Source organism: Notechis scutatus, chromosome 2 (genome assembly GCF_049901735.1).
Source record: "Notechis scutatus isolate UNSWTSFEM ecotype Mainland chromosome 2, rNotScu1.2, whole genome shotgun sequence".
Classification (NCBI taxonomy): Eukaryota; Metazoa; Chordata; class Lepidosauria; order Squamata; family Elapidae; genus Notechis; species Notechis scutatus.
Genome location: NC_142010.1, coordinates 247,194,020 through 247,206,033, shown reverse-complemented (window position 1 = coordinate 247,206,033; position 12,014 = coordinate 247,194,020). Strand labels below are relative to the sequence as shown.

At 36.0% G+C, this 12,014-nt stretch overlaps 1 protein-coding gene across 2 annotated transcripts in view; it reads left to right on the top strand.

The window, feature by feature from the left end:
• The window catches only part of EGFLAM (EGF like, fibronectin type III and laminin G domains), a 118,706-nt gene extending 107,318 nt beyond the window's left edge, over window positions 1-11,388 (top strand). For both annotated transcript variants that reach the window (XM_026666417.2, XM_087958502.1), the window contains 5 exons: window positions 5,106-5,184; window positions 6,230-6,373; window positions 7,856-7,939; window positions 8,315-8,418; window positions 9,963-11,388. In XM_026666417.2, the coding sequence (XP_026522202.2) occupies window positions 5,106-5,184; window positions 6,230-6,373; window positions 7,856-7,939; window positions 8,315-8,418; window positions 9,963-10,117 (566 nt within the window). In that variant the 3' untranslated portion in view covers window positions 10,118-11,388. The remainder of the gene's footprint in view (window positions 1-5,105; window positions 5,185-6,229; window positions 6,374-7,855; window positions 7,940-8,314; window positions 8,419-9,962) is intronic.
• Window positions 11,389-12,014: the final 626 nt, after the last annotated feature.

Here is a 12,014-nt window from a genome sequence, read left to right as displayed (position 1 = left end):
AATCATCTAGTTTCCACTTTTCAAGCATCATTTAGATCCTCTCAACTCTCATGTTTATTCTTGCAAAAGTATTCAGAATCCAAATTTTGGGGTCGTATGGATTCCCTGGAAGTAAAGAGGAAGAGAATGCTGCCAGGGGCATGGATATGAAAATTTTAATTTAATTAATCTTGATATTGAGCTGAGCCCAGCAAATCCTGGGCAATTCCCAGCTCAGCATCAGAAAGTTTCCACCTCTTTTAAAACAAACATAAACAAACAAAACATAAAAACATCAGGCCATCTTCCATATATGTACACACAGTGTGCCGGTTGGTTTACAAATTGTTTTGTGCTTCCATTTCGTAGTCTTCAATTACAATTACATTATATATGATCTCATATTTTCAATCCAATATTAAATACATTGGTATCATTATTAATCAATCCTTTGACTATACTTTTATTCATTCATGCTTTAGGAAATAATCATATTTTACTTAATTTGTTTTGTGACAATTCATATTATCATCCCAAATCTATCCTAAAATCATTTTGTAGATATAATAAGGAAAAAATACATCTTTATATATTTAGTATTTTCTAAAAGTCTACATATTTTGTTACTATACTTTATTGTCTAACCATTGATAGAATAGATCCCAAACTTTATAAAATTGTTTATCATCCTGTTCTCTAATTTCAAATGTCAATCTGCTCATTTCAGCACATTCCAATATTTTCTTAATAATTTCCTCCTGTGATGGTGTTTTCTCATTTTTCCAGTTTTTAGCAAATACAATCCTAGCCGCCGTTAATACATTTACAATCAGGTATCAAGTCTTTACTATATATTTCAGGTAAAATTCCCAATAAAAATATCTCTGGTTTCAAATCTATATGTTTTTTTATCATTTTTTCCAACCACGTGTGGATTTTAGTCCAGTATTTTTTAGCATCCGCACAAGTCCACCACATATGGTAATATGAACCAGGTGTCTGATGACATTTCCAACATTTTTCGAATTTATTCTTGAACATTCTTGCTATTCTTGTCGGGGGAAAATGCCACCTGTAAAACATCTTATACAAATTTTCTTTATAAGCTGTTGACATTGTCATTTTATAATTTTGAGACCACAATTTTTGCCATTTCTCTAGATCAATCCCATATCCAAAATTCTTCCCCCAAGCAATCATAGTTTCTTCAACTTGTTCTTCTAGTTTAATTTCTAATAAATATCCATACAATTTTTTAATCACCTTTTCATCAGTACCTGTCAAAATCTTATCTAAATCAGTCAGTTTATCATAGAAACCTTCTGTTTTAGAATCTTTATCATACCTTGAATATATTTGTGCATATGAAAACCAATTCATCTTTATACCTTGTTCCTCTAGTTTTTGTATAGATTTAAGTTCACCCTTTTCATTTAATATTTCTGTTTGTTCCTTTTTGTATATTATAGGATAAGAAAATGCTTCAATAGTCGATAGCTAGACTGGAATTTTCAAATAACATTGTATTTTAATCTTCTCCCAGTTTAACCACAGAGACTCCCGTATATAATGTCTTCTAAAGTACCCCTTGTGTTTTAGTTCCTTTATACCATAAAAAAGCATGCCACCCAAACAACAGATCATGTCCTTCTAATTTCAACAATCTAGTATTTCTTAATGTTATCCATTCCTTAACCCACATCAAATTTGTAGCTTGGTAATACAACTCCCAATTAGGCAAACCAAATCCTCCTCTTATTCTAGCATCTTGCAAAAGTTTTAGCTTTATTCTCGCTTTCTTACCTTGCCATATATATTTCAACACAATTTTATTTAAATCTTCAAAATAGTCTTCTCCAAGCCTACTTGGAATTGTTTAAAACAAATATAAAATTCTGGGTAATATATTCATCTTGATTGTTGATATTCTCCCTATTAATGACAGTTGTAAATTTTCCCATTTCGCCAAATCTAGCGCTATCTGCTGTTTAAGTTTGATATAATTATTCTCTTTTAGTGTACTGCATCTTGCTGTCAAGTATATCCCCAAGTACTTGATCTTATTTGTGACCTGAATTTTCAATAGGTCTGCCAGTTCTTCCTTTTGTCTTGATAGCATATTCTTTATCAAGATCTTTGTCTTATCTTTATTTATTTTCAAACCAGCCACCTTTCCATATGTCTCTATCTTTTCTATCAATTTTGATGCTGTTTCTAATGGGTCTTCTAAGATAAAAACCAGATCATCTGCAAATGCTTGCAACTTAAATTCTTCCCTTTTAATTTTCATCCCTTTTATATTCTTTTCATCTCTAATATTTCTATTTAGCACTTCCAAAGTTAATACAAACAACAGAGGTGATAGTGGGCACCCTTGTCTTGTTCCTTTTCTTATATTAATAGAGTCTGTCAGTTCTCCCTCTATCATTACCTCTGCCATTTGCTTATGATATATAACTTCTATTGCTTGAATAAATTTTCTAGCAAAGCCCATCAGAATAAAAAGCTTTAAAAAAAGGAAAAATTCTTCAGGTTCTTCAACACCTTAATCCAATTAAGAGGTCTCAAATATAAAAGGCTGTATAAGAGAAAAAGAAAAAAAAAGCCAGGAAGATAAAAAGAAAGAAAAAACCAATATTGGAGGTAGATGGAAAAACAAAAGTACCAGAAAGGCAGAAAGAAAAAAAGAAAGAAAAAAGGCTACTCCCTTAAAAAGAAAAGGAAGGGAATCATTAATACTAAAACTTTTCTTTTAAAATAAAAAGCAAAGGTAAAAATTTAACTTCCAAAGACAAGCAAAAAAAAAAAGCAAAGACAAGTTCCAAAGAACTAAAAGTCCAAATAGCTATTTCAAAAAGTAAACTGTTGAGGAGGGGTAGCACAGCTTAGGAAAAATCAAGAGAACACACTGCACTTTGTTTAGTTATCCAAGGCTCTTGTTATAACTCTTCTCCAGAAACTTATCACCTTTTCTTTTCCTATAAACTTCAACACCAGCCTCCAGCTGTTGATAGAAACCCAGAAGAGCACCTGCAGTAATACTCTCCCATGCTGTTCCCTCTATCTTATCAAATAGCAATGTCCTTGAAAAAAAGTCTCAGTTCTTTCTTTCTCAGCTTTGTCTGGTCACAAGGGAAATAGAATATTTCCAAGCCTCTAATTGGCAGTGTTACAAAGTTTCTTTGCTTTCACTTTCCCCCTCCTTTTCCAAGCAAAATATAATAAGAATTAATAAAAAGAAAGAAAAAGATATTTTAAAAAAGAAATAACTAAAAGGGAGTCTCTAGCCTAAAATGTTACAAAATGAAAAAGGAGAAAAAAAATAGATGGAAAAGAAAAAAACAGTCCAGTTTCAAAATATAAGATCATGTATAGAAAATCCAGCAATGAGAAAAAAAACATTACTTTGACATTCCTGTTTAAAATAGCCGCTTAATCACTTCTGTCAAAAACTTTTACAGATTCTTTCTTTTCCTTAGGGTGTCCTTTCAGATCTTAGAATAAAGAAAAAGTTCTCACCAAACTGGCACACTCTCTCTTTCTATTCTCTTTCATATCGGAGCTGTCCCAACTTCAGCAGCTTTAATGGCTGCCTCTTTGCCGCTGGCAAGAAGAGCTTCTCCTGGATCTACCAGGGACTTTGCAGTATCTCTGGGATCGACAGGATGCGCTCTTCACTTTCACCATCTCTTCGGGACGGTTTAGATCCGATAGGACCGTCCAGGAGCAAAGATATTGGCAGCGATCTCAGACCTCCAAGATCGCATGTCGTATCATCATGACGCCATATATGTACATATATGGAAGATGGCCTGATGTTTTTATGTTTTGTTTGTTTATGTTTGTTTTAAAAACCAATAAAAATTTTTTTTAAAAAGAAAGTTTCCACCTCTTTCAAGTGATTGTTTAAGAGGGGAGGGGCTTGTTTCATTTTTGCCCTTACTGTGTACTTTCCATGCTGGCTTGGTTCTGCCAGCTAAAGATCACCCACCTCAATCCTGAAATTAATATTGGAGGATCAACTGCACGTGATTGAGATGATCCAGTAATCACTGGTGCTATCTTGAAATGTTCTACACAATGTTTGAATAAGTGCTGTAAGCAATGTTGCTCCTTGGTAAAACTGCAACTGTGCTGTGCCCAGAAGTTTGATAGACAGATGTTGAAAAGCTTCAGTGTGAAGAACAACAGGGAGTTCTCACTGCTATTGGGATGTATATATTTGGGGAAGGCTGGGGAAAGAAAAATCAGGCTTGGCTTTGCCCTGGCCTCGGAAGAAATGAACCACTTCTACATAGGCTTTTATCTGAAATAGACAAACGGGAGAACTGAAATAGATGAACGAGAGAACTGAACATTTAAGTCATGGGTGTCACGTTGCTGTCACATGATGTTTCATGATGTTTTTCCCCATTTGCGGAGCTGGGGTGGGCCTGGTCTGTGTGTGATGCATTTGGCCCGTGGGCCACCAGTTTGACACCCCTGGATTTTAAGTGAATGAAAGGTTATTTTCTGTAGAATATTACAGAAGAATTTTTTTATAAAAAATAAAATAGAGGATGAGATCTGGCATTACAGGAGCAACATACATGGCATCAAAATTACTCTTGCCTCCTTCTCCAAGGAGCTTCCACTTCTACTTTTCTTAGACACAGTAGTCCATAACATGATGTTGTATTTGGGGTAACAACACAACAATACAACAATCAAAAATAAATCTGAAGCATATGAAGCATATGCAGATCCTCCTACCTCCTCTATTATATCCTTCCTTCAGCTGAAATTCAGACAATTCTGTGTTTATTTACACAAGTGATAATGTCTTGTTTTCCATCTAATGGTGTGATGGACAGCACAGAAATGAGGATTCTACTTAATTCATATTTTATCACTTATTGTTACTGAAATAAGAGAAGGACCATAAGATCATTCTCCTTTGACCTGTAGGATTACGAAGTTTATCCTATTACTGTGAAGATGGAACTTTGAATCATAGCTAATCAAAAATTATTGACTCTGAATCTTCTGAAAAATACATGTTTTTAATGTTTCCTTATGTTTGTTGATACAAATCACTGAATATGTAAAACTTGAATTTTGATATCAAGTTTCCCTTAACATTTTAGCTGTGATGGAAGCCATCGAAATTCCACAATTCATTGGTCGCAGCTATCTTACATATGACAACCCAAACATTCTGAAAAGGTAAATTCATGCAATCAACACCTGAGTTTTGCTTGTAGTTCTGACATCCAGAAATCCCTTTTGGATTTGTGAATGGTTGTGGTTTTATGCAGGGACATGGCAAATATTAAAAGCCTAAGAACTCTCTTTCCAGATTTAGATTAAAATCCATTTTGTTGTATTTTAAAACAGCCAACAGATACCATATAGTGTTATGCAATATCTTCTGTGTGTTTTTACCCAACTGCCATAGGCCATGCTAGCAAGAAAAGGTGGGTGTTGAAGTCCAAATTGTGTAAAAAAAACAACAAGATCTTATCTAGGGGTGGGTTTCTACTGGTTCTGTCCACCTCTGTAGAACCAGTAGCTCTGAAGAGCAGCAGACATAGAACTGGTTCTATATCTGCTGATGTTTTTGCCCAGCCGCCCACCCAGGCTCTTACCTGATCTTTATTTCCTGATTTTTCAATTTCTGCCAAACGAGGCACAGCTTCAGTTAAAAAAGCAGGAAAAGAGGGCTGTTTCAAAGGCTGCTTCTCTGCACACAGCATGCTGATGACGATTTATAGGTGCGTGGCTGGCATCGTGCAGGGAAGCTCATAAATCCCGAACCATTAGTTAACCCTGTCTTATCCCACCCCTGATCTTATCCCTGCTAAGTAGGAAAATATGGAAGAAAGGGAGACATAGAAAACTTCAGTGAGAGCCAAAATCTAACTTAGATTTCTTTAAACTGATGCCTTATAGTTGTGCTGTTAACTGTCTATGACAGAACTATTTTTGATATGGATATGAACCACATTACAAAGGGTTTACTCACATGTAAACAAAACCCAGTGCTTTTTTTCAAACCAGCTGTATTTTTTTAAAAAATGTTATCTGACACTTTACAAATCAACTAGTTATTTGTTATTTCCCAAAGCCACTTTGAGGTAATACTTATCAGATGTTTAGGAGAAATATCTTATCAAAATTCATGTTATGTTACCAGAGGGGGGAAGTTATTGCAATCAAAATTATGTTATTTTCCCCACGCCACTGAAATCTTATTTCATACACCACGCAGAGTGTCAGGATCAAGAACAAATGTGTTTATGAGGTTTAAGACTACATTGATGGATGGTCTATTGCTATGGAGAGGTGATAGCCCAATGCGATCCAACAGTGACTTTATCTCCCTTGGTCTTCAGGATGGTTTCTTGGTCTTCAGGTAAGCAATCCTTTAGCTTGGAACAGGCACAGCTGTGATATTTGCATAATTCCTACCCTGAGTTGTGAATGAATGCATTTTTCCCTGTGTAATTGATTTTTTCCCATTTCTTGAAAGGAATTGCAAAACTCCTGAATTTCTTAATGCTCTTTTTAAAAAAAGTGTTAGTTTCACAGAATCAGCAGACAGGATCCAGCATTCAGTAGAAAAATTTGGGGATGGTGGCTCATTTCTCAGTCTGATGAAAGAGGAAGTACTAGTTATAATAAGTCCTAGATATCTGTTCCTAGTCCCTTCCTGGAAGGTATAATCCTTTAGAGAGGAAAATAATAAGTGCATGGATGCATTCAGAAGCTCTGGATAATAGATATAAAGATATAAATGTAAAACAAAAAAAAATCCTGTTCATACAAATCCCATATAGCAGAAAATATGAAACAGACAAAAAAGATCCAGAATGTATAGTTGTTAAAGAAGCAGGTGAAGATGAGATACCCCTGGTTAATTTTATATGTTATTTAATTCATTTCATGTCTCAGTCATGCACCAAAATATTATCATAAGTTAATATGACAACCTAATTGTAGAGCAATATTTCTCAACGTTGATTTTTTTAAGTCGTGTGGATTTTAACTCACAGAATTGCCCAGCCAGCTGACTGGGGAATTCTGGGAGTTGAAGTCCACACAACTTAAAGCAGACAAGATTGAGTAAAACTATTGTAGAGTGAATCATATCATTTATTACTTTGAAAATCTCATGTTGTTTCCTATCCAAGTGTAATCTCTTTGGTGATTCTTCTGCCTTGGCTCAAGCTGTACAACTAGTTGAAACAGATATTTAGAAGTCAAGGCCATAGTATTACAATATGTTGTCTCCCTCACACAGGGTGTCAAACTTGCAACCTGTGCTGGCCATGCCCACCCTTATTTTAGTGATGGGGAAAAATAGCTGCGATATGTCACGTGATGACAATGTGTCATCATGAATTTGACATCCCTGCCCTAACAGAACTCCCAAAATCCATCTTGATTTTGGGAGTTCTGTTGTATAGTTAATATTGCTGCCAAAGGAACGATTACTAAGTAAAAGTGTTTCAGTCATGAAAAGGAAGGAGGCATCAATGGGTTACAGATCTTTTCCTGCTAAAACTTTTCTACACAATCCTACGAATATGTGTTAGGAAATGCCATGGGATTTGTGTAATAGTGCAGCCTTAATCTCAAAAGAATGCTTATCCTGGATCTATGTCAGTTATAATTCATATTTTGTCATTTTTCTTTCTTTCCTTTCTTATTTATTTCACTGCTTTTGTTTTTATAATTGTTATAGTTTTACCATTCTTAATGCTTTTAATAGCCTTGAAATCTCCCTGAAGATTCACAGTTATCCGAACAGAATAAAGAAAAATAAGTAATTGTTGTTTAGTGAAATGGACTGAACTTAGACATGATTGTATGTTCTCTTTCCCTTTGTTTTCAGTTACAATTTGGGCAGTGGCATTGCTTACATAACAGTGAATGGCTCTTTCAGTGATGGCAGGTGGCATAAAGTTAAGGCAGTTCGGTAAGTTGTGATTCTTGTTTCTTGAATAGTTCTGTCCTTCATTAAGCATCAATGTGTAAACCCACTTACAATATTCTTTTTTTTAATAAAAAAATAAAAATGCAAGCCCTATTTCCAGCATGGTAGCCACCATATTTTACATGGTGGTCTGAAACGAGACATCTAAATTTTTCATACAGATGTCATGATATTATGTCTCAATGAGGCATCTTTGCTTTGCTTCATCATAACATTGGGAATCTGATTTCTCCAGTGTGTGATTGCTAGTATCAGCAGAAGGCATCTGAAACACGTACAACCATTTCTACACATTTAAATTAAGATACATTATGATAGCTTTTGAATGTGGGAACATACCTTTTTTATCAATTTAAGGGATGGACAATCTGGGAAGATCACAGTTGATGATTATGGTGCCAGAACTGGCAAATCACCAGGAATGATGAGACAGTTGAATATCAATGGGGATTTATTTGTTGGTAAGTCCTGCTAAGTTCTTTTTTAAAATTTTATTTTTGGATTGTAGAGAAGTTTATTTAATACTGCATAATTGTTATATTTTTAATTTTTTAAAATATTGTAATTATATATTTAATATGACCTATATAATTTTTAATGTTTTATAACCCTAACCGTCATTGATAACCAAGAAAATAACTTTGGCGTTGTAATGAAACAGTGCAATCTGAATATTTTTTCTTCCTTGGCTTAACATCTAATCTGAAAAAGAAATCCCTGAAACGATTATCTTACTGTAGGGATATGTACTTTCCTTATTGTCAGATACATAGTACTTTTTAAAGCACCTGAATAAGTGTCCTGTGATATCATATTACTAGAATGGAAAAGCCAGTTTGGCTCCAGTTAAAGGTAGAGGGTAAGGGGAAAAACCATGCTATTTTTTTAAAAAATATTATTTTCCAGAGAGCCCTATGTACCATTTTTTTCTGATGATACTCCCAGTTCCAGAACAACAACAACAAGTCTAAAAATTAAACCATTGCCTTTGAAGTCCAAAAGTGGTGTCCTGGTTGCAGGTTATCCTCATGTTTATTGTGCTGCCTTGATGGTTGGGACAAGAATGGAAACCACATTCAGTGCTCAGTACAGCTGTGAATATGGGATGGAATCCAAGAACCACTCCTCACAATCCCTTTTCTGTTTTCCGTATTTTCCCTAGAGCATTGCGGTTTTTCTGGAAAAAGATTTGGATAGATGTTGGAGCTGAAAGAGAGTCAATTAGGTGGAGTAGTTAAAAGCACTGAACTGAAGCAGAAGAGAGAGGGAGTTCTAATCCTACCTTATGCAGAGAACTAACTGATGTCTTTAGGCCAATTAATCTCTCCCAGCCCTAGGAAGAAGCGAGAAAGGACAAACCATTTCCAAAATCAGTTCCAAGTTTCACTCTGAGTTGTATTTTTGCGACATTGTATTTTTCCTTCTTTGTGTGTGTGTGTTTTAAACAATTCCTGATAAAACCAAATATAGGGAAAACTCTGGTCTTGGAATTGACTGCCCTCAAGGACAAGATGTTCCCTGTAAATTTTATGATGATTTTTTAAAATAACATTTAAAGCAAAACACTCCTATATTGACTACCTTCTGTTAGGGGAAAGATTTATGATCTCCCCTTTAGTTTTTTTTTGTCCGCCTACTGAAAAAATGGAAGTTTATCCAGAAGCAACTTCTGATCATTTTCAGCGTTTCCCATCTATCTGGGAGACACTGACGGGATGAAAAAGTGGGCAAAGACCTTTGCTATTCCCACTGATCTCCACCCTCACTTTTAAATGCTGATAGAAAGTGAGGGAAATTGGCAGGATTTCTAGGTCAAAAAAAAAAGAGTCCCTTTCAAAGTTTCTCTGTGTAAATGGAATGACTTGTGCTTCATTTGGCTTTCGGCCTTATCGTATTAAATGGAACCTGCTGCCATTTAATGAATCTGCTTTAGGAGCCTCTCTAAAGGCGCCAGAAGAAGCCTTGCAGAAATTTATCCAAAAAGTTGTCTTTTTCTCTCTTGCAGGGGGAATGAAAGAAATAGCACTGCATACAAACAGACAGTACATGAGAGGTCTGGTAGGTTGTATTTCACACTTCACCCTTTCTACAGATTTTCATATTTCACTAGTTGAAGATGCAGCGGATGGGAAGAACATTAACACTTGCGGGAGAAAGTAGCAGACAGAAATCCATCACCACGCAGAAGATAACATTGTGTAGCAGCGACAGCAACATGACTGATCTTGCACAGTGAGGACTTCTCCCATGAAACACCTGGAAGAGTGAATCAGAAGTGAAGTGAAAGCAAAGCAAAAGGGGCCATTCGTCATTTCTCTTTTCCTTTGGATGTTGTGCTCTTTCAGTCATACCAAATATATAGGGACCATCACAATTTTTGCTACTTTACCTACAGGACAATCTCACCAAACACTAGCACCATTGCAGATGGTTGGTGCTTTTTTTTTGACATGCCCAGGGCATAAAATTTACAGCTCTGGCAGATCTATCAGGCATGTCTGGTTCATAGGTGAGTGGCATTTACCAGGGCCAGTTTACCCCCTGACTAAAAAAATGGCTCAGATGTGCAGGAGTTTGCACTATTTATTTTGTTTATTTGATAGTTTTCTATATTGCCTTTCCTCAAGAGCTCAAGAAGGCACAGCACAGGCCTCCTTCTTCCAATTTTCCCTATTCTATCAGATAGATTGGGTTTAATAAAAGCGACAAGCCCAAGGCACCTGTGGATATCCAGCCGTGGCTTAGAGGCGTGAGCATTTCTGGTCTTAGCCCAATATTTTCAGCATTACACCGTACTGACCCTAGTTATGGAGCCCAGGGCTTCTGAGTGTGGGAGCAATTCCTGCCTCACCTTACTGTGCTTTAGCAAAGAGCAAATTTTAAGGTCTCCATTTATGTTTCCCACATCTGTGCTTTTTTTCGCTCTTGCTCCTCAGTTCTTCTTTAGAAATAGCATTGTGGATTGGCCCATCCATATTAGAGGGTAGAGCAATGGTAATTAAAGCTTAATGCTATCAACAACCATAATTGTATGGTAGCATGAACTAAAAGAGCTGCTCCCCAAATATATGCCAACTTCTTTGAGTGTGGTGCTAAAGCCAGAACCACCAGCTTAATTGTCACCTACAAAGGGGTGGCGGTGAAGTCCACCAGCAGAGCACATGGAAGTTATGTTCAACAGCAAGACCAATGGGACTGAACATGAATGGGAAAATGTTCTTTGGGTCTATGTGTTCTATTGACCACAAGGAACCATGGGAAATTGCTTTCTCCCTTATTATGTAGCCCAGGCCCACAAGTTAGATAGGGTTGTGCTCCATAATAGGTGCTATTTGCCATTGCAACTTTCAGAAAATTTAGATGGGTTGGTTTTTAACAAAGGTTTTGAAAATATTAAAATTTGTTTGGATTTAGAATCCATTTTCAGAAAAGTTTTCATGGATTGGTTGATTTATTTTTGAAGAAAAATTTTCTCCTCCTCTTCCTTCTCCTCCTCCTCCTCCTCCTCCTCTCCTCCCTTTTTCAGTCAAGATACTTGACTTGTTTAACAAAGTCAAACACATAGACTCATCCTTCCCACCTCCCCTGGGGCACTCGTATCACAGGCCCACCGAAAGGAAATGTGTTGCTTTTTGATATTGTTTTTACTTGCAAATGAGGAGCTTGCTGCTACTTCCTATTTGCATAAATAAAATTAATATTGCAACAAAAAAACCCTGAACTTTCAGAGAGCACACATCCAGAATCTTTGCAATTTTAAATGCACCCTTAAATTTTAAGCAGGACAGAGGGCACATCCACACAAAACCTTAATAGAACAGCCACAACAATGTTATGCTAGCAGTTTATATTTACTGCTGGTGTAACATGACAGCTTGTGCATGAAACACAATAGTGCATGCACACTCGCTGTTGCATTATCAGCTTGCAAAATAAAACACAGCTCTTCATATGTGCAACATTGCCTATCTACCCACACAAAAATCTCCATAGCCATTCTTAGAAAAATATATAGTATAGTATAGTGTAGTATAGTAGCTTACCAGGTAACCTGTCA